The 21,516-nt window shown below is 37.7% G+C and overlaps 3 protein-coding genes and 1 pseudogene across 9 annotated transcripts; 2 read left to right on the top strand and 2 right to left on the bottom strand.

Moving 5' to 3' along the window:
* Positions 1 to 106: 106 nt before the first annotated feature.
* On the top strand, positions 107 to 3,186 carry LOC147484158 (protein TRAUCO pseudogene; annotated as a pseudogene). The gene is made up of 3 exons (XR_015205544.1): positions 107 to 456; positions 498 to 1,176; positions 2,731 to 3,186. The product of XR_015205544.1 is annotated as a protein TRAUCO pseudogene (transcript).
* Positions 3,187 to 3,311: 125 nt separating this feature from the next.
* On the bottom strand, positions 3,312 to 5,515 carry LOC147484159 (bifunctional riboflavin biosynthesis protein RIBA 1, chloroplastic-like). Its single transcript, XM_086579719.1, has 5 exons — positions 5,360 to 5,515; positions 5,043 to 5,102; positions 4,829 to 4,972; positions 4,527 to 4,748; positions 3,312 to 4,317 (listed from the first exon to the last, which is right to left on the bottom strand). Exons 1-5 carry the CDS (start codon positions 5,513 to 5,515, stop codon positions 3,970 to 3,972), a joined length of 930 nt encoding a protein of 309 aa, XP_086435845.1. The 3' UTR covers positions 3,312 to 3,969.
* Positions 5,516 to 7,999: 2,484 nt separating this feature from the next.
* LOC147484160 (uncharacterized) lies at positions 8,000 to 10,409 on the top strand. Of its 3 annotated transcripts, none has more exons than XM_086581216.1 (2): positions 8,000 to 9,863; positions 9,982 to 10,121. In XM_086581216.1, exons 1-2 carry the CDS (start codon positions 8,358 to 8,360, stop codon positions 9,991 to 9,993), a joined length of 1,518 nt encoding a protein of 505 aa, XP_086437342.1. In that variant the 5' UTR covers positions 8,000 to 8,357; the 3' UTR covers positions 9,994 to 10,121. The 3 variants fall into 3 exon arrangements, with proteins under 3 accessions (XP_086437342.1, XP_086437343.1, XP_086437344.1); XM_086581217.1 differs by having other exon boundaries at positions 8,006 to 8,634; positions 9,982 to 10,409; XM_086581218.1 differs by having other exon boundaries at positions 8,013 to 8,424; positions 9,982 to 10,409.
* An 8,976-nt stretch (positions 10,410 to 19,385) lies between these two features.
* LOC147484161 (heat stress transcription factor B-3-like) lies at positions 19,386 to 21,291 on the bottom strand. 4 transcript variants are annotated; one of them, XM_086581140.1, is made up of 3 exons: positions 21,001 to 21,291; positions 20,233 to 20,481; positions 19,386 to 19,992 (listed from the first exon to the last, which is right to left on the bottom strand). In XM_086581140.1, exons 2-3 carry the CDS (start codon positions 20,476 to 20,478, stop codon positions 19,522 to 19,524), a joined length of 717 nt encoding a protein of 238 aa, XP_086437266.1. In that variant the 5' UTR covers positions 20,479 to 20,481; positions 21,001 to 21,291; the 3' UTR covers positions 19,386 to 19,521. The 4 variants fall into 4 exon arrangements, with proteins under 4 accessions (XP_086437266.1, XP_086437268.1, XP_086437267.1 ...); XM_086581142.1 differs by having other exon boundaries at positions 20,715 to 21,291; XM_086581141.1 differs by having other exon boundaries at positions 20,625 to 21,291.
* Between the last annotated feature and the right edge of the window lie 225 nt (positions 21,292 to 21,516).

Here is a 21,516-nt window from a genome sequence, read left to right on the forward strand (position 1 = left end):
AATTTACCTTGACTATTTTTTTACCTCGACAACAAATTATTACTAGATAATAAAGAGTTAATAAATGAAAATAATTACCTCAAGTGTGAGATACATTCTTTCAAAGATGGAATCTTTGAGAGAAAAAACTCACAGCGAAGAAGAAGAAGTAGTCATTGCCAAAACGAGCAACGGGGTAATTGATCATGAACAATTTCAATCTATTACTACTCACATTGAAGAAACAAACATCCACACGTTTACTATTCCTTCAGAAACACATCCTATAAACCACATTCAAGTTGAAGACCAATTGTTTGATGAAAAGGCCAGTGAAGAATTACAACCCGTTACGTTGGAACAGGAGCACCAAGTGTTTGATGAAATGTCGGAGGAAGATGGTTCGGAGGATGACGATGAAGAAGACTATGAAGAACAAAAAACCATATCGGAATCAGAGGAAGATGGGGAGAATTCGTCAAAAAAAAAGAGGAAATCGCTTTCGTTAGTGATTTCTGAAACAATGCCGGTGGAGGGAATGGAGACAATGACAGCTACACGCCTGTGACTGCTACTACATTGAAGAAACCCAAGAAGAAAAGTAATAATGATGTTTGGACGAAACCCGTGTCTCGAAAGGGGAAGAAGAAGAAAAATTGAATAACAACCATGTTAGTAATGCAGAAGACAATGTTTTCATAACCCCTGTTGCTCGATTTCCTGATAGGAGTGACGATTCGCCTGAATTGAAAATATGTCTTTCTAAGGTATATAAAGCTGAGAAAATCGAGCTTAGTGATGATCGATTATGCGCAGGGAGTTCTAAAGGGTATAGAATGGTGAGGGCGACAAGAGGTGTTGTGGAAGGAGCTTGGTATTTTGAAATTAAGATTGAAAAGCTTGGGGAGTCTGGGCATAGTAGGCTTGGGTGGTCGATGGAGAAAGGCGATTTGCAAGCACCGGTTGGGTATGATGGAAACAGTTTTGGATATAGGGATGTAGATGGAAGTAAGCTTTATAAGGCTATGAGAGAGAAATATGGAGAAGGGTATGTTGAAGGAGATGTTATTGGCTTTTACATAAACCTACCTGACGGAGCTCTTTATGCGCCGAATCCCCCGCATTTTGTTTGGCATAAGGGCCAAAAGTACATGTGTGCCACTGATGGAAAGGAAGACTTGCCAAAAGTAGTACCAGGTGAATCGAATTTATTCGTGAATAAAATTAGAGTATTTAACATTTCATACGTGGCATTTGATAATTTTTGTTTACTGTGTTGCCTAATCTGACTGCATATTTATTTGTTTGCTCGTAAAGATAGTAACCGTTCAATTTCAGCGTATTTGTGTGGGTACTATTGTGTCATTGCGACAGCATATTGTTTCCATGTTAAATATAACTTTCTATCAGTTAAGGATGTGACTGTGAAAGTTTGCACTATCATGTATTAGAATGTCTACGTGAAATATAATATTGATTTTGTTTCACGAATATTCTTCCCTTTAGTTCCTGCCATATGTTCAATGCGTGATTGAAATTCGTTGAGTGGTATTACGCTACTTTTTGAGCCTGTGCGGGACCTAAGATTAGGACTGCGAGAGTGCTTGTAACCTATAATCTAAGTTGGGGGTGCACTGGTTTAACTCTTTGGAAAAAAAGTCAAAATAAAAATAAAAATGGGTGTGAATGTTATAGTAGGACATGCATCAGTTAATGACTAGTGTAGTATTGGATTTTTTTTCCAAATTTTTGGGAGTGCAGTCGCACCCGTTGTGTGCACTATCATTTCCTTCTTGGGGTTCTTCCCACCTGTGCAAAAAGTGCCTTTGAGACATCATATCAGCTTAAGAATGAGTACATTCTTATTGATGAATTATTCGGAAATTTTATTTGGTTTGTTGTGTTAAGCAGTCCTTGCAATATGCACTGGCTGTCATCATCCATATTTTCTTGCCTAAAGTTGAAAATTCCCTCCAACGTCACTTTGTAGGGAAGTGAACTGTCAATAGATGCTATGTTGTCAGGTGCTTGGGGCTAGGGTTTCCCCAAGTGTCATGTTGGGCCGCCTTTGACAACAAACTGCGACCATTTTATTAAAACTTCCGCGTTGGTGCCATGGGCACCCTTGCACCGGGTTTGACAACCTAGCTGCAGAATATTGTAATGCACAGCTGTATATATCATGATTAGCTTTTAAAGCCTTAATTTTTGGACCTCATTAGGGAACACTCATGAGGAACTTTGCTAGTCGGAAAGGTTGTATCTCCAAGGGCACTAAGTTCTAATGTCCTTGGAAATCCCCTCAATTTTATGCCTTGTCCATCTTTGTTGCCCCTATGGTGTTGGGCAACAGGAGTATTGCTTTATACTTAATTTCCTATGTGAGGATTTGGTTGATTGGCATCAGTGGATATTGTGTGGATCCATGACAATGTTTTGCTGATGCATGAGATGTGTGGCCTCATGTTCTACCAACATGAGTGACATTTGGAGGATATAGGCATATGTAATGGTGGGAAGTTGAAGTGTTAGGAAGTCCAACACCACACACACAGACACATCTACGTGCCACTGGTTGACGTTCAGACCATAAATAGTCCATGTCACACAGCTGACTTAGAGTAAAAGAATAGTTGCTTGCATCATTTGTCCTAATTGTTTCTCGTATTTAACTGGAACATCGCACTTTCATTAAAAAAAACTGTTGCTGATTCCTACTGTATATACTGAGAAATTTCCTTTGCTTTGTAGGAAGCGAAATATCTTTCTTCAGAAATGGAATCTATCAAGGTGTTGCTTTCAAGGATCTCTATGGAGGTAGCTACTACCCTGCTGCGTCCATGTACACGCTACCCGATCAACCAAACTGTTTGGTCAAGTTCAATTTCGGCCCTGACTTTGAGTACTTTCCAAAAGACTTGCAAGGCCGTCCATTTCCCAGACCCATGATTGAAGTTCCATACCTTAGTTCCGATAGCAGAATCGAAAATGGTGTTTCCGATGAGAAGTAAAGTTAGCAAAGCTTATCTCTTGAGTTTCCGTCAGTGTACTGTGGTTGAGTTGGGGTAAGTGTAACTAATTTATTTCATATTTCCAGTCAGTGTTGAATTACCATTCTTTCATGGATAAATAGACCGGAGTTCTGTAAAATGATAAATTTTATGAGGAAAGACATTGCCTGGTACGGTTGCACACTTGCACCAAAAATTTTGTGATGGCATTGTCATCTTTATACTTTAAGCGCGCCTTTTAGGTAAAAAATTATTTAGGTTTACCCTTGCCACTTGCACTATGATTTCAAAATATGCTATTATCAAAGTAGATTGTCGTATCAGGCCCATTTCATCCTGTTTAAGCTCCCTGAATTACTTCATTAATGTTCAAACATGATCCTTGTTCCTTGTTTACATCAATTTGCTTTGATTACATCTTGAACTTAAGTGAGTCTCATATTAGAGAACTAACATTAGAACTGGCAGTTTATGTTGCCCTTTAATTTTTTTGGAGAAAATATTTCCATTAATACACACATAAAGGAGAGGCACACACATTAAAAAAAAATGATTATTTAGCATTCACTTGTGTAGATTGCGAGTTTGTGACACAGATAATGGTCCAGCAGAAATCCTTACTCTCCTCCACCGTTTTTTGAGCATTGCTGGGGTACAATAAAAACTAATACTTCAATTGAAAAACTAATACTTATAAGTGATCTTGTTGATTAGCCAATAACTCGACTAATATCTCCCAAATCGTATGGTGAAAAAGTTTATGAAAATGTCACAGCTTGTCAGTACAATGTTAACCATCATGAGGATTCAAAGGCTGATGAAGTGATGCATTCTTTGAGAAATGTACATGAGCCATATGTGGAGTTCATATTTGGGAAAAAGATAATTGAATTCTTAAAATTGAGAAGGATAGGTAAATGACATCAAATGCCTAGTTTCATCAGTATTGTCGAACACTTTCCATAATCTGTACTAACATTTACAATATACGTGTGTGTACAAACTTGATCAGTTCTGCAATAGAAATAATTTTCAAGCCATGTTTTTTCGCAAATTCAAGAAGTTTGGGTAGTCGGGCCATGGAACCATCATCGTCAACAATCTCACAAATGACTGCCACAAGATCCAATCCAGCCAATAGTGCAAGATCAACTGAAGCTTTAGTGTATCCAGGTCTTGTAAGTACAACTCCTTCCCTATACATCAAGGGAAATATATGACCTTGCCGGTTGAAATCCTCAGCCTTTGAATCCTTGGATGCTAGAGCCAAAATTGTAGTTGTTCTGTCTTGTGTTGAAACTCCAGTAGTTGTACCATGTTTGGCATCCTGTTAAAGCTGATTGTAAGTAAGAAGAGATCGCATACGTAGGATGTGACAATTCAAATGCACCAAACAATAGGTTTAGCTTATTATGGGGGTTATAAAATACTCACAAAACCCATTCTGCTCAAAGACGTTTAGTGGTTTCTGCTCTGCTCGGCCTAGTTTTACAGACAAGTCTGTGATTCTTGTTGATCGTCGAGCAAACTACTTACCACAGTAATTGTAAATGCTGTCCGAAGCTTCTCCTCATTATCCTTGTCATTAACCATCAAAGGAAGTTGCAAGCTCTCCAGTTGTTCTGCTTTCATGCATGCACAAACGATTCCAGTCCCATGCTTAACCATAAAAGCAATGGCCTCTGGTGTCACCAAGGATGCTGCTATGATCAAATCACCCTCATTTTCTCTGTCTTCATCATCCACAACGATCAAAAGCTGCATAGTTTTACCAGAGTCAGTGGTAAGCTAGTAATAAACAAAGAAATTCTGAATTTTCTAACTAGAAACTTACAAACCTTGCCTTGACGAATCTCTTCGATGGCCTCGGGAATGGAAGAGAAACCGTTTGAAGGACGACCCATATCAAATTTTCCGTTAGGAGGCCAAATATTATCACTAGTAGGACAGTAGGACTTAGCTTTGCTGCAAAGAAGTGCTATTGCGAGGTCAGAATTTCGAAATTATCGCATAAACATTATCGCATAAACATGAATGTAAATGGAGATCAACCTTCCCCTGAGATTTGTGCAGCTCCTGTTGCTCTAAGTCTCTAACAACATTGATACCAAGCTGTAATATTTTACTTGAATTGATCAAAGGGAAGTGTGAGGGAGTGATAATCTCATTCAGAAATATCAAGCACGTGTTAAGCATAACAGAAATACCATACCGACCTCTGACTTCGTTCCCTGAATTGCCTTCAGAGCGATCTACTTTATCAGCTCACACACCCGAGCTACAAGATCGTTTTTATCCTCACCCAGAGCGTTCTATCTCATGACGTCATCCTTTGTCCAGATGCAATCATTACCAGGACAATCTATTACCGCAATATATGAACTACTACAACCACTCTCCATCATTACGGAATTCCTACCAACACCAGCCCTACACGCATTCCTGATCTCAACCACACATATGTACTCGTCAATACACGCGTAAAGCAGATCTTCATGCTCAACAACTATAAATACCTCCCACATGAACTACGTCAGACCTGATTCTACTCTCCCCCTAGGGATGAGAGATAGATACGTAGGCAGTTCGCTCAGAATGAACTCGGTCTTACCAATCTAAAAAACATCTTTACATTGGCGCCGTATGTGGTCTCGATTTCTTGAGAAACTACTTTACATAAACAAAAATCCTCAAGCCCACAAAGCATGGCAAGCCTTGAAGCTTAAATCCACGCTTTGCAATGTACGATGGCAGCACATGTCCTAGTCAACACGTAGCTCAATACATTCAGAGCCTTGCACTCTATAGTGTAGTTATTAAACTCTATGCATTTCCAGAATTACTACCGCATCTATGGTGTTAGCTCACATATTTTACAGGTCGATCAAGCTCCAAACTAGGGGCTGGGAGCTAGCCACAGCCATCTCCGGACTGGGGCTCATTACTGCCATCTAACCATGTTCAGTTATGTTATTATGCTCCATGCATCTCCAAAATTACTACTGTTAGTTCGTACTAACTCTTTGGTGCTAGCTCGCATCTTTTACAAGTCAATCCAGCTCCAAAGTTGGGGCTAACTATAGTCACGCCAATTCAAGGCTAGCTATCAACTGCATCCCCAGAGGTCGCCCCAGCTCCTATTGTCAAGACCCCAGAGGTCGCCTCAGCTCCTGTTATCAAGACCCCAGAGGTCTCCCCAGCTCCTGTTGTTAAGACCCCAGAGGTCGCCTCAGCTCCTGTTATCCAAGGCCCCAGAGGTTGCCTCCGCTCCTGTTGTCAAGACCCCAAAGGTCACCCCAGCTCCTGTTGACAAGACCACAGAGGCCGCCTTAGCTTCTGTTGTCAAGACCCCAAAGATCGCCTCCGCTCCTTGCCTAATAGTGTTACAACAGGGTTTGTATAACTTTTGAGCTTTAGGTTTTTATTGATATCAATATATACTTTGGATTATAGGAGTTTGCTATTGATTTTTTATTTATTTTTCTAATTGTTATAAAGGGACTTAACAACTATTCAGGTTTTGTTGGCGTAAGACATATTTACTCATGGGATTTGAAGCGCTTGCATATCTATATTATATAACAAAGAAGGGAGGAGTGGGAAGACAAATTCCACCTCATAAGGTGATATTTGGTCGTGCCACCCCCTCATCATAGTCACTAGATTGTCTTTTTGGGGTGAGTTAACAAATTTTTTGGGGTGAGTTTAAAAAAAATTCTCACCTTACCTACCCCATCTAAAAAAAGTATGTATTGTTTTTGGGCTGAACTTTTATGGGCTATTGGGCTCTAGAAACATGAGTAAGGGGCGGATGTGCTTTGAGGGCGCCGAAGGCGCGCGTATCTGTGTCGTACTCTGGAAACATGAGTAAGGGGCGGATGTGCGTCGGGGGTGCCTAAGCCAAAGGTGTACCAAGGGCGGATGAGCGTCGGGGGCGTCGAAGGCGCGTGTATCTGTGTCATACTCTGGAAACATGAGTAAAGGGTGGATGTATGTCGGGGGTGCCGAAGCCGAAGGCGCACATATATGTACCGTACCGGGGGCGGATGCACATCGGGGGAGCTTAAAGCGTGCATATCTGTGTCGTACGGCACGGACAAATACACAGACAAATACTAGTCTCTAAACATATCGCGATATGTCACAATATATCACGATATTTTGTACTAGGCTCGTCAGTGTATGCAGGATGGAAAACCCACTTTATTTGTGTCTCTATACCGGTCGAGTTACAAGGACTTAATTACGAGCTTGTTAAGTTATTGAAGACTGGACGACCCTATCGTAAGTGTTCAACTATAATTGCCTATTTTGTACGTTCTTTTTTCTTGTTTGGATCCTGAGATGGAAGATTCTGACCTTGTTGGTCGTTGAGAGTCCACTAAAATTATGAAGTTATTGAACCAGCTGGCCAAGTCTAGACGACTGAGAGGTATACAATCGTCCTACCTAGTCAAGTTGTAATATATAGAGAAAATGGTTGAACTATTTGGTTCACATCAAACCGAAGGTTGAACTGGTGAACCGGTGAACCAACCAACCGGTATGAACCGATTTCTAATTAATGTACCCGAGATCAATTTTTGGATTCTCATTTTATCACTCCTTAAAATCCAAAAAAGAGAAAACCCCTGGACTCTGGAGTGAAGCCTCCTCCGAACTTTCTGACATGTATGCCTATATATTTTGCAAGTTTATATATATAGAAATGAGTGTAATCTGATTCTGCATAATTGTGTCGTCCGCAAGTGATTCGACTCAATATTTTGTTGCATGTCATTAATTGAAAAATCAATTATAAAGTATATATTATATAAAAAAGGATTATAAATATAGGCAAATCGGTTCAATCAGGTCAAACGTTGGTTGAACCAGGTCCAACCATTTCAATAGAAAATCGGTTCGATCACTGGTTCAGTTTTCAAAACATTGCTTCATTTGTATGAAATGCAAATCCAAGTATTTTTTTGCTCTTCGAACAATATTTTGGTAGGGAAAAAATTGTAATAGGTCTGCCCATCTTTTTCTCACAAAGTCAAGTAATCTGTTTTTCTCTGGTTAACATACTCTTAGTGAAAAATCTTCATGACATCTTGGAAGCATACGAAAGATTTTTCACATTAAATTTTGATAAAAAGACCTTGTAAATTGCAAACTCTGCCTTTTGGAACTGTCTGGAAGACTGAGGTTATGGGAAAAGTACCAGTGCACTAAAAGTCTACCACGCTGAAATTAACATAGAAGACTCTTTTTTGAGAGTGGAAAACCTATACCGGTGTCAACATTCTCAAGTCAGATAAGCTAATTAGCAGCTTAAATACCAAAGGAAACTGAAGAAGAGGCTTGGGTTGAACACACATAAGGCTAATGGAGAAACAGCAGTGTCTAGGGGGGGTAGTAGATACCAAGTATGCTGCTCCAATGCCAGTTATAGGTTTATACATCTCAACAGCCACTTTGGTATTATTACTGTTAATGATCTGTGATGTGTTTCATGGCTATCGTCGAAAAAAACCATGGTTGCCTTGTGAATTTTTTTCACTCAATTCTTTGACACTGTCTCTTCTTGCAATATCAACAAAACTCCCATTTGATCTCACTACCCCAATGCCTAGTCCTCAGGATCAGCTATCTAAACTTTGTGGTACTACTTTTATATGCATATCAATGGGATTTTTCTTGCCTTCCGTCTTAGATATGGAAGGTTCTGAATTGTTTGTTAATATGGCCTCCTTGACTATTCTTGTGGTTACTGTTATTGTTAATACTTGCATACAAATGGCTACGGGCTTGATCTTTTCGGTTTTCTTCATAGAACATATCATCATTTTAATTTTAATGTGTCTAATACTCATCATATTGTGGTATTTTACCCTCTACTCTAGTTTTTTAGCCAGCGCAATGAGATTCAGAGGACGTTGGGGAAAAGGATATGACGTAGGACTGAGTTATAGAGGACGACTTGAGCTAATCTATGAAAATGTTGCCATGTATAACTATCAAGTAAGAGTCTGCTCGATTGCCCACTGTCCTGCTGTAGGCCTGCTTTGCACAATATCCCCGCTGGTTTTCCTAGAAGTTGCTTTCCGGACATTTTTTCTTAAGCACTTGAGGTTTTGCGAAGGAGTTTCAGATTATAAATGGTCAGTTTTGATCGTCGTGGTGTCACAAATTATCACCCTAGTGTTGGGTACATTGGCCATCACTTTTAGGTGGTTTTCCGTCGCAAGCCAAATGAACCACTACACACCTGAAGAAAATATATCATGGAACGAATGGAGTTGCGACCAATTTAAGGCCTTCGAGGTGTTTTCCAAATTGCTATTAAATTGGAAAATTTACTCTGGTATCATGAAAAAATGCCAAGTAGAAGATACTGTCATTCGAGTATTGTTTGCAACAGCAGTAGGTCTCACCTGGACGAATAAAGTAGTTATATTTTTAACTTGGGCAATGGGGAAACTTATTTCCAAAAGAAATGGCACTGATTATCTTGGTGAGAATGCTACTGCAGATTTGACTAGTTGGAGCAAAAAATGGCAGGAGGATGAACCACGTCGCCTCATCCATCTCCTATCCAGAAGTCATCCATCTCAAGAATCACGTTCTATCGAAGGAACTAACAATTGTCTCTTACTTGTAATTCTTGTAAGACTGTCAGATATTTTGTTACCATTGGAATTTAGCACACCCTTAGTCGAAGCTTTAGATGAAGCTTTTAGTATCATTTATTTTCTCGACAAGAGATTGGATTCCATGGGTTCTAATATATTCAAAAGAAGACTAGCAAAGAATTTGTGGATGACTAGGGACATCAGTAATCATTGGTTTCAAAAGACAGTAGTCAACCCTGTGCAATTGAAGTATCCCCAAGTTAAGAATATTTCTTTCAATACTGCGGAGTCTCATTTGCAATTTGTCCCAAATCATCCACTACAGGTTATTAAAGAGATCGGACAGTTATTGAATTGTGCTCTTTTTTTCGATTCAGATGAACGTCTAATCATAAAAGATTTTATTGAAGATGGAAGGCATGGAACATTCAAAGAGTTGTATGAACGAATGGAGCAACTATTTGTGGACAAGGTGTCTCTCTTTCTGACTGAACTCCCAAGTGTGGCACTAGAGTATGTTTTCCAAAGCCCTGCCAGGAAACTAGACAAGAGAATGAGAATTGCTTTACAGTTCATGTACAAATTTGAGCAGTTACAGTTACAAGTCCAGTGGTTATCAGTTGGAAGTAATAATGTCGCAGGCAAGAGATCAGCGGATGGAATTGAAACCATGGATGGCAACAATGCTGCCGTTTGCGCTCCTTCTGGCACTGCAGATGTCAATACACATGTTCTTCATGTAGCTATTGGTGATGAAATTATTGAAGTTCATGAATAAACAAAAAACATTCAAAAAATGATAAAATGCGTCTTTATCGTCTTATCTCATTCTATGGTCTCTTCTTTGGTGCCAAAGATGTGTCGCTACTCGCTATACACAAAATGCTAATGTCAAATTTTCCTTCAGTTTGATTGAACCTCTCTGTGTGGAAAATAATCATGATGAGGATCAAACGGCATGTTTAATATTCTCTTTGCCAGAAAGCTATGAGCATCTAATGACTATATTTATGAACAGAGAAGATGTTGATCTTGACGAAGTTCAAAGTGCACTTCTTTCTTATGAGTTGATGAAGAAGACACGTGTAGATAATAACATTGATGCAGGACAGGGGCTAGTGGCAAGAGGAAGGTCGCATGAAAATGCTTCTACAAGCAATGAGAAGTTTAGGTCCAAGTCAAAGAAGCCTTTGACACGTGAAGTGCTACAATTGCGATGAAAATGGACATTACACTAGGGATGGGCAATGGGCCGGGTCGGGCTAGCCCGGCACTAAATATTTAAAAGCCCTTTAGATATTAAAGGGGATTAGGCCGGCCGCCCTAAAGTCAAAGATAGGGTCGGGCGGGCGGCCAGTCACAAGTCTAAATCTAAAGCCCTGACCCTACCCTAAGCCCTCTTTAATGGTTTTAGGGCCGGGTTTTAGGGCCGGGCCTATATATTTTCTTCGTTTTACAAATGTCATTTTTTAGGACAACGGTTGTTTTTGGTTTTACGTATTTACAAATGTCCGCTCAGATTTCGCTTTAATGGTATGGACGGAAACCTTTAGTTCTAGACTTGGCTTGGATGTGAATAAAAATATAATTTTATAAGTAAGTGGGAAAATAAATTGAGAATAATAAGTTCTAGACTTTGATTTGATGATCAAAGGAATAAAGTCTTATTTTTATTAGGCTAGTGCTCATTGTTCTTCATGGCTGCTAGATAGGTTGACAAGTTTTTGTTATATAAGACAAGTTATTGGAAGTACCCTTGGGTGTAAGTGATAAATTACAAATGACAATATTATTTTAATTTAAAATTAACAAAGAGTTGGACAATTATGGTACGTGTATTTATAGTGAAAATGTGAAACTATAACTAGAGCTTGGTTAGGGTTGAATTAGGATAGGGCCTATGTTTCAGAACCTTAGCCCTAGCCCTGCCCTAAACTCTGTGAGGGCTTTGTATATAAGGCTTAGGGTCGGGTCGGTCAGTGCCGGGTTAGGGTTGTTAGGGCCAAATTCCCACCCCTACATTACGCAAGTAATTGTCCTCACCCGAAGAAAGAGAACAAGAGAGATGGAAAGAAGAAAGATAAGGCAAAAATTGAAGCAAGTTATGCTTCAGGCTCTGAAGGGGACGAGTTGAGTCTCTGTGTGTCCATACAAGACTATATGACCGAAAGGTGGATTCTTGATTTTGGATGTTCTTACCATATGTGCCCGAATAGAAAGTGGTTTACTTCTTATGAGAGCATTAATGCAAATCTTATATTTAATATTTAGTGCTAGGGTGTCCAAGACTAGTTAAAGATCATGCATAGGTAGTAAAAAAAATATAGACGTGAAAAATGACAATGTAACACATGTATTGTAGTAATAAAAACGTCAACTAAAGGCTAGTGAAGGTTTATAAATCCAACGACATCAAGGCAACCCACAAATTCGTCATAAAGAATTCTAAAGGGAGAAAGAAAAAGCATTCATAATAAATAAAGTTAAACACCTAATATTTACAAATTAAATAACACCAAAATGAAAGTTTGCAGTTATTTGGCATAGTGGTAGACCAAAGTAAACCATGGTTGTATAAGAGTTTAAAATGAGATCCTCGTATGCCTAAGGCATTGAGGTTCTGGTCAGATGCCAAAGGCAATGAGGTTTGGTTGTATTTGAAAAATACTCGTAATTAATTAGTAGAAATAACTACAAGTATAAATAAGCTAAACCAATGAATGAGTTTTACTTCCGTCCGTTGGAAATGGAAACATTTCAGTTAGTAGCTAATAACGTTTCTTATTATGATTGCTTGAAATATAAAACAATAACATTAGTAAAAAAACATCTTACAAACAATGAAGAAAAACATAGAGCAATACCACTTGAGTTGATTATTATAATTTCAATATGAGTATATACAATAAGATAATCATAACACATATGACAAATAATGTGATCAATAATAACTTCAGAAAAATAAAATTGTAATTAGAAGTATTTCAAGAAGAAATAAGCTTATTAGCCAATGATTGAGTCCATCCATTGGGCTTTAAATATATAAGGTAATAGCTCAACTAAACAATGTTTCTAACTATGGTTACTACATTCAGAAGCAGAATAATATCACATTGATTTTGTTCCTTGCATGATGTCATAGCAAAACCAATTGTTAACCACTTATACGAGAGTACTTCACCTGACTACCGCCATATACAGAAGTTTGCAATTGCCTCCTATTTGTTGACAAGATAGATGTTACGAGATCCGCCACCACCACCTTCCAACCGGGTCGCATAATAAGCATGTGTATGTAAGATTGAACAAGGTGTGACTTACGTTTAATGACTAAAATGGCATAATTAAAACTCACAATACCTTAGAAGTAGATCTTGAATGAACAGCTCTAGAATAAGGAGTTGGACGGAAACTTTGAACCCCAACTCTGCCTCTATCTGTTAGTGTTAAATAAGAATTACTTTGTTGAACCGTAGCATTAGCCAAACATAATGATGACTTTGGGGTAAGTTCCAGAATAGATGTCTTCGATAGAAAAGCATTAGCAAGTAGGGGAGTTGATTTCTCTTTACTTTGGGAAGCAACGCCTACCTTTGATGTTCAAGTACCCATGTAAGCTCTTGGAATATCTATTGGTGAAGCACAAACTAGATCTAGTGACTACAAAATCAGGAAAAACAAAATAATGAGAACTCATGCTTCTAAGTACCAGGTCTGACATGTATGAACAGACAGGGCAAGTGGGCATGCACAAAAAGCACCTAGGTATAGAACAGTGTACCAAGAGTGATGTATTAGTTACAGTTGGTTGAGGAAAAAGCATTGGAATTTCTCCTGAACTCTATTTAAGTAGACTACTTTCTTTTCATCATCAAGTATATTTATATTTTTCTGGCTCAATGAAGCATCAATAGCTTACGCGTGACCTACGGTAGTATCCGAAGTTTCTAATCGCACATTCATTGGCATCAGACTGAACAACAATCCTTGACTTTAATATCTCAGTCAAGCCTTTAAGGTCATCTCAGTATGAAATCTTAAGAACGTCATAGATAGAAGTGTTTAATAAAAAAGAAACACATAATGACGCAGTAATACTTGCCTAGAGAGTGATTGCCTTTCAACATCTAATTGGATTTTCAAAATCCCGGTAGCATCGGTTAGCTTTGTGTAAAGGTGTTTCCAAAGAAGCACATCAATATCCAAAGATATTTCATAAACCATCAATAAATTTTAGTTCTAAATTTGTGCTGCAACGATTCATCAAAGACCTTAACCCATAATAAAATCCCCATTAGTGCAACATTTTATCAAACACTTTATAGATCGACGATAAACCGAAAAGACAGAGATTAGTTGCTACTTGGTCATTGCTACCTGCTTCAAGAACGCACCATCCAACCAACACACTCGTTCAATCAAACAGTTTAAGGCAAGCAACTTAGAGAACATAAAATCAAATTTGTAGATCGGTAGAACTAAAATAAATCACTAGAAAACAACAAAGAAGAACAGAGAGAAACCCCATTCTAAGTGTCCAACCCTAGTTAATTTAATTGCCAAGAAGCCTCATGAGGTGTCCTCCAAAGAGCAAATAAGCGTGAATTTTGAAGTAAAATTCATAAATTTAAGAGCGAGATAGACTTATAATCACAATTAAAAAAAACAAAACAAATAAGAATTTGGAAACAAGAAATGCTTACCAGATGAAGTGAATTAAAACACGAACAGAGAAGCTCACAAATTGAACAAGCTCACATGGTCGTCAATATTGTTAGGGTTCTAAAAAGAAGGGTAGAAGTTGGAGAGCAAATAACGCGGCACAGTTTTGAGTGAGTTCGTGGAGTCCTTTTTCTTGAGAGAGTGTGGGTTTTTGGAGTAAAATTTCAAAGGCCACAGTACTACGGTAGATAAGATTTTTTTGCCCCAAAATAAAAAGGTTATAAACCACTGTTTGAGGGAAACAGTGGGGTACTGTAGGTTAAAAAACATGAATAATTGGAACTGTGGCATATGGCAAACTAGATCCCACGGTTTACACGAAACTGTGGCATACACTAATAAACAAATAACTATATAAATTTCTACCGTGGTATAAACATTGTTGCCACTGTTTTTGGTAGAACAGTGGTATAAAACTTCTCCCCTACCGTGGCAAATGTGACATTCTGTAGTAGTGATGGTGGTTTCGTTTTGATGAGTAATGACGTTGCTTATAAGACGGTAGGAATTGGAACTATACGGGTCAAGATGCATGATGGTGTAGTGAGGACTTTAACCAATGTGAGCATGTTCCTGAACTAAATTAAAGAAAAACCTTATTTCTCTTGGTACCTTGGATTCCAAATGCCACAAGTTTGTGGGGGAAGGTGGAGTCCTAAAGATTGTCAGTGGCTCTTTAATTAGTTGTTATGAAGGGTCAAAGACATGGAACCTTGTATATTTTGATAGGTAGTACGGTGATAGGCGATGTAGCAGTGGTTGCATGTAGTGATGATTCTGAGTGCACTAAGATGTGGCATATGCGACTAGGGCATATGAGTGAAAAGGGTTTGTCTGAGTTGTGTAAGCGAGGGTTCTTGAAGGACTTGAAGAAGCCAAGTATGGGGTTCTGTGAGCATTGCGTATATAGGAAGCAGTGCAGAGTCAAATTCAAGTCAAGCAAGCACATGACAACATGCATCCTTGACTATGTGCATACGGATGTTTGGGGACCCTCCAGAGTGGCTTCTAAAGGAGGTAACCGCTATTATGTCTCATTCATTGATGATCATACTCGCTATGTGTGGGTGTATATGATAAAAACGAAAGATGAAGTATTTGAGACATTTAAGAAGTGGAAGGCAAGGGTTGAGAATCGCACAGATAGGAAGGTCAAGACACTAAGGTCTGACAATGGTACTAAGTATATATATATGGGCATTTCCAATTCAAGAGTTTTGTGCGCAACAGGGAATTGTCAGACACTGGACAGTCAGAGGCACGCCTCAGCAGAATGGAATGGCAGAGAGGATGAATATAACCTTGCTTGAAAGAGCAAGATGTTTGCCAGTCTAGGCAAAGAGTATTAGGAAGATACAGTGTCCATGGCGTGTTACCTGTATAATAGGTCACCAGTTCCAACTATAGAGGGGTTAGTTAAGAATATTTAGTAGTCTCTAAAAAAATTAGGATTTAATACTTCAATTTGACCAAAATAGGAAACTAACACATGTTCACCCAATTTTACAAGAAGTAGACGAAAATATCCTCATATTGCAAACAACAAAAACCAACTAGCTACTCAAAATGTAGTGGTTCTACATAACTAAAAAGGAAACCTTTTGAGATAAGAACAGTTGCTAAATTTAAACAACTAAATTCTCGAACTAAAATTAAGCTTGTAAAGGAATCAAAAATGAGAAAAATGAGGAAGACGTCAATTCCGAAACGTAATCAAAGGTATGTAATAAATTTCTTTTTAGTGTTAACAAAGATTAATATTATTAGATATAGAAATTCATTAACTATTGAATTCAACTCCCTTAGAATAGCATCTTGCTTCCATTTAACTCTCTTTTATTTCCACAATCATTATTCAACATTTTAAAATGTGAAATCCCTAAGCTTGTATTGACTGTACTCCAAATTTAGAAATACAAATTCATTTGTTGTTATACATTTTAAAATGCAATTCATTTCTTATTTCATTTTAGCAGTGAGATTCATTTGTTGTTATACATTTTAAAATGCAATTCATTTCTTATTTCATTTTAGCAGTGACTCTGATTTTGAAGATGATCCAAAGTTCAAAAGAAGATTCAAATACCAGTAGAAGAAGATGCAGAAAGTAGCTCATTTGGGGAATATGGATGCACCCTCAAGGGACTGTATGACCTAATCAATGAAGTTCGGAAGAAAACAATAAGCACCACATGAGCTTATTTTGAGATACATGCACCTTTTGGGAGTTTCTTCATACTATTCTACGAAATGAAAACCCATACCCGACAAGTAGTCCCTAATCATTGAACCCGTAACTCCTTGAAACTATACCGTAAACCCCTAGACACTACACCCTAATCCTTAATCATATCCTTGAACCCCTAGACACTGAACCTTAAACCCAAATACACTAAATCTGAAACCCCTAAACCATAAACCATCCTAGTGATTGAAAGTCGAACATAAAGGTCGAGATGTAATATTGCTTTCTTATTCTTGTCATATAATATGAATACATATAGTTGTCAATTTAAAAATCTAAATTCTATTCAAACGCCAAATTCACTCTTCTTGTGAATCAAAGCAACAGTAGTGCATTTCAAAGTGCATGTTACATGATTTGAAACTAATGACTCTTTGATTGCTCTTTTAACACTAAAGATTCAACCTGCAGAGTGTACATAAAGCAAGTTGATTCTCATCTCCAACTGAATCCATCTCAATAAAAAGCTTGGTTACAACTTAACCCATCTCAATAATAAAAGAGTCCTATTAGTGATGGACTCCATATTGTGTTGGGCAGACAAAAAAAAAAACAATTATTATAAGTGTGCCATTGGTCCCAAAAAGTCCAAAAATACAATTATTAAAAGTGTGTCATTGATCCCAAAAAATTGAATTCGAAAACCTCAAGCTTAAACGACCCGACTAGGTTGTTCATTGTGCAAACCCAACGATATGGCCACACCGTTTGGACTAAGTCTCCAACGATATGGCCACATCGTTTGGACTAAGTCCTAAACGACTTAGCCACACCGTTTGGGACTTAGTCCAAACGATGTGCCCACACCGGTCAAGAGGCCAAAAAACAGAACTTTATATTTTTTTCAAAGTTCAAATCCCAAACGGTGTGACCGTTTGGACTAAGTTCCCAACGATATGGCCACACCGTTTGGACTAAGTCCCCAACGATATGGTCACACCGTTTGGGATTTGAACTTTGAAAAAATATAAAGTTATGTTTACAACTAAACCCATCTCAATAAAAAACTTGGTTACAAAATCCCCATCACCATTTTTCATATATGTGCATTTAACTTCGCTAACCATAGAATCCTACTCAATGTAAACTTAAAGTGTATCCATAATGTGTGAAACCATTGACAGCCTGATTTTCACATTAAACTGCAGCACCAAAAAAAAAAAGATATATAAAATTGTTGTGTAATGTAAATTGAATCAAATATAAACATGTTAGTTATCTGGTCATTGTCACAAATTTAATGCCGAAATAATTAATAATAAAAAATAATAATAAAAATAATAAAAGCTATACTAAATAAAATTAAAAAAAAAAATATTGGAGCCATTCATCAATCCTTACAAAAATCTCCGTAACACAACTATATTTTAAAAGGAATAAAATTATGTTGACATAGAAAAGAGTTTATTAATTAAAACTAGTAAAACTTAAATATCAAAGAAGAAACAACTAATTGAGAGCGATAAGCATCTTTAATCGGAAAAGACACTAACAAATTTAAACAATACAACACCTAATAAAATTTTAACAAAAGAATGAAAGTAGAAACACATACTCTATAGCAAAAAATTAATCTAACATTTTCTTAGTCAATCTCCAACAATAAAATTTAGAAGCGATTAAAAGAATGATGATTACGCCAATAAAAACAATGCAGGGGTATTAAAACCCAAAAACATTATTGGTCAAACATTATTGGTCGGACTTTTTCTTGATTAATTAATATAGGGGCTGCTCAATCAAGAGAGGTGTCTAAATTTTACCGATCAAATACCAATTTTACCCTCTTATCACATATTTTATTACATACCTCCTTTTTAACTATAAGTGTAATAATTGGAACTATACAGGGGTATAATGGGAAACGGCTAATGTTCATCGAACCGTCCTCTTTTTTAGTAGTAAGATGCTCTACTGATACTTGTAAAAAAAGAAATAGATCGAGACTCATGGAGTCATATGTATGGATGTAAACAACCAAACCAAGTTGCATTCTTGATTATCAAAAGTTGGATTCTTGAACGTGTGAACTGCTCATCAGGCCAGGTTCTTGAACGTGTGAACGACTCGTGGAAAAGCATTCATGCCATTCCTTAATTATTATCTTTGGATCAGGAGAAATTCTTAATTGTGCATGCATTTCACTGGTCAGAGATTCACTTGACATTCAACAAAGACTGTATCCTAGCTTTTCATATGGGTGATGAAAAGTTCGAGGATCAACATTCCTATTATTTGAATATCACAACATTAGATGGCTACATTTGTGTGGTCAGTAGACATAAGAATCATTTTGATGCATGGGTGACAATGTTTTAAAAAGCGTTTGAGGCCTCAAGGCGTACCTAAAGGCTAAAACGCCCTAGAAGCGTTGAGTCATGCGTATATGCATAGGAAGCGTACGCTAGCTTCAGTGTGTGAGGCGTTCCAGAGGCATTGAAGCGTTCCTAAGGTGTACGCCTCAGTTGTGAGGCGTACGTAGCCATACTAATGGGTGATGAAAGAGTATGGCGTGAGAAAATCTTGGACAAGGCAGTTTAATGTGGAACATTAGTTAGGTTATTATAAACGTCCCTTGGTGCCCTTACTTCCTACAAAGGAAGCTCCAAAGTCTCCAATCATAAGGTGCGGCAGGGAATATAGTTTTGTATGACCCTAAATACAGAAGTTCCAAGCTAGAATCTCGTGAAGATACATAATTCAGATATGTTGAAGCGAAAACATATAAAGAGATCGAGCCTTGTCCGACTTGGTTTTAGCAACGGAACATCAGGATTCAGGAAGAACCGACACTTGGCCTGTTGGCCAAAGGGATATCATTGAACTCGGTATCGGCCTAAGATTTAATATCAACAATAATTATCGATGCTAGATGATTATAAGGTGTTTTTGGGGATGCATACAGTTCATGTATGACTAAGTCCTTTCAACTTAAACTAACTAGTTTTGTTTACATGATTATGGATCGAGATAATAAAACATGAATTTTCTCACTGATCTCTGCTGATCTATTTCTCTTTTTCTCCCCTGGAGCACCCAGCCTCACTCCAAAGAGCTTAGGACTTTCATCTTGTTCCATGTTAGTGTAAACTGCCACCAAATCAATAAGTTCCTTGCACTTGTTCTTCATACTTGTTAGCTCAGACAATAAGACTCCATTCTCTTTTTTGAGTCTCTTATTTTCGCCCAAGAGACTGTTATATCCAGATGATGAAGATGAGGACGATGTAGACTGCGATGATTTTTGCTCATTGTCAACTTCTTCTTTTGGCGCAGTTAATATGATTGGTTTATCGGAGGAAACAAGACCCTTCCGTTCCCATGCTTTTCTTCTATGGATATTACATAGCAAATCCTGCTGCCCCCTTCGAAACATGTCGTTGTAGAACTCCCACCTAGTTGTTACAACTTTTCGAAACCCCTACAGACCATACAAACCACACAAATAAGTATGTAGGTGATTTGTTAGCTATAGCAACTAATTGATTAAGGACAACCAGTCAACCATTGACAATGGTCATATATCTTCATACATGTATTTAGCACCGATTGTTCATATAACAATATAATTCACGTATTCAGAAATTACAATATACAAATTCATCAATGAACACGTTGTATGTGGTGTACTAAATTCCAACATATATATGCTACTACTTACATAAGTATTGAGCTGCCTAACAAAGCTTGAGAAGTTGCTATGCTTGAAAAGGGTTGGAAGAAGATCACTTGAAAACTCAGCAGTATGCCAAACGACGAAGGCAGTTCCATCTTTGTTCCATGAGATTACATCATCGGTAGATGGATCTTCAACAAGCATGTAAGTTTTCAATAGAAATGGTGGTGGTGATGGTTTCTTGACATGCTCTAGGAGTTCCTTGTCACATTGATCATGATCCATAGTCATTGCCTGAGGCATAGTTTTGTAGCTTGTTATTTTGTTTGTTAGTTCTAACAAACAAATGGCTAATTAACAACAAAAATAAGGAAGATGGAGACTAAACTAAGAAGAAATAATAAAGAATAGAAGAAGGGCAGTTAAGAACTCCCAACCCCAGCAATAGAATCCCAACACGGGTCCAAAGTTCATGAGAATTGCAAGAGCGTGCAAATGGAGTGAATGAGTAGAAGCTAGAAACGTACTTCTTATGTCCTATCTCTTCTTATATATGTACTAGAGAAACAATGAAACACAATTTTCTTTATTTGGTAAGACAAATCACGTACACGGTACACCATGGTGCTGGGATTGAAACAAAACATACTTTTGTAAATGGACCTAATGCGAGGTCTAATCGATTTTGACAACAGTACTAATACAACCCAACAGCATGGATGACTCGATCTTTAAAAAAAAATGAAGTCACATTCATGATTCATCCGAGTACTATTATGCTAGCATGCTAGCAAGTAGTAGCAGCAAACAAACCTTGTGAGTCACATGCACATTCTGGCCAACACTTGCGACACACTTTTGTCTTAGAGTTAGAAAATGCTTATATGATTACAAACTTGAGCCTTTGGCCGTAGATGAGCTTCAATGTCTCACACCATGAAATTCTAAAATTTTCCCAGTTTGATAGACAATTATACAAAGTGATGCCCTTAATAATCAATCTGATCGTCGACTAAAGTAAATCTAATACCTAAATTGGGTAAAGACGTGGCTTAATTTTCATCTAAATGTATGCTAGATGCGAAAAAACATGTACATTTTCGTCAAATGGCAGGGGCCAAGTTATAGAAGTACTACACTCAATGAACACGTGGACTTATGCCTCGTCAAAAATATATCAAGTTTATTGTTGATGCCATGACGACATACGTGAAGAAAATGCACATTCTCCACACGAATAAAAAGATGTGATGCGTTGAACATTATTTCAACATTTTGTGCATAAAATAGCTTACAGAAATTCTAATGAGTTAAGCAACTGGTTGTCTT

Source organism: Coptis chinensis, chromosome 8 (assembly GCF_015680905.1).
Source record: "Coptis chinensis isolate HL-2020 chromosome 8, ASM1568090v1, whole genome shotgun sequence".
Lineage (NCBI taxonomy): Eukaryota > Viridiplantae > Streptophyta > Magnoliopsida > Ranunculales > Ranunculaceae > Coptis > Coptis chinensis.

Coding starts and splice junctions, on each gene's coding strand:
- LOC147484159 (XM_086579719.1), bottom strand. CDS start 5,515: ATGTGGGAGGTATTTATAGTTGTTGAGCATGAAGATCTGCTTTACGCG. Junction 5,103..5,359: donor GTAGTAGTTCATATATTGCG/GTAATAGATTGT, acceptor AAAATATTACAG/CTTGGTATCAATGTTGTTAG. Junction 4,749..4,828: donor AAGAGATTCGTCAAGGCAAG/GTTTGTAAGTTT, acceptor AAAACTATGCAG/CTTTTGATCGTTGTGGATGA.
- LOC147484161 (XM_086581139.1), bottom strand. CDS start 20,490: ATGCCTCAGGCAATGACTATGGATCATGATCAATGTGACAAGGAACTC. Junction 19,993..20,232: donor TTAGGCAGCTCAATACTTAT/GTAAGTAGTAGC, acceptor TATGGTCTGTAG/GGGTTTCGAAAAGTTGTAAC.
- LOC147484160 (XM_086581216.1), top strand. CDS start 8,358: ATGGAGAAACAGCAGTGTCTAGGGGGGGTAGTAGATACCAAGTATGCT.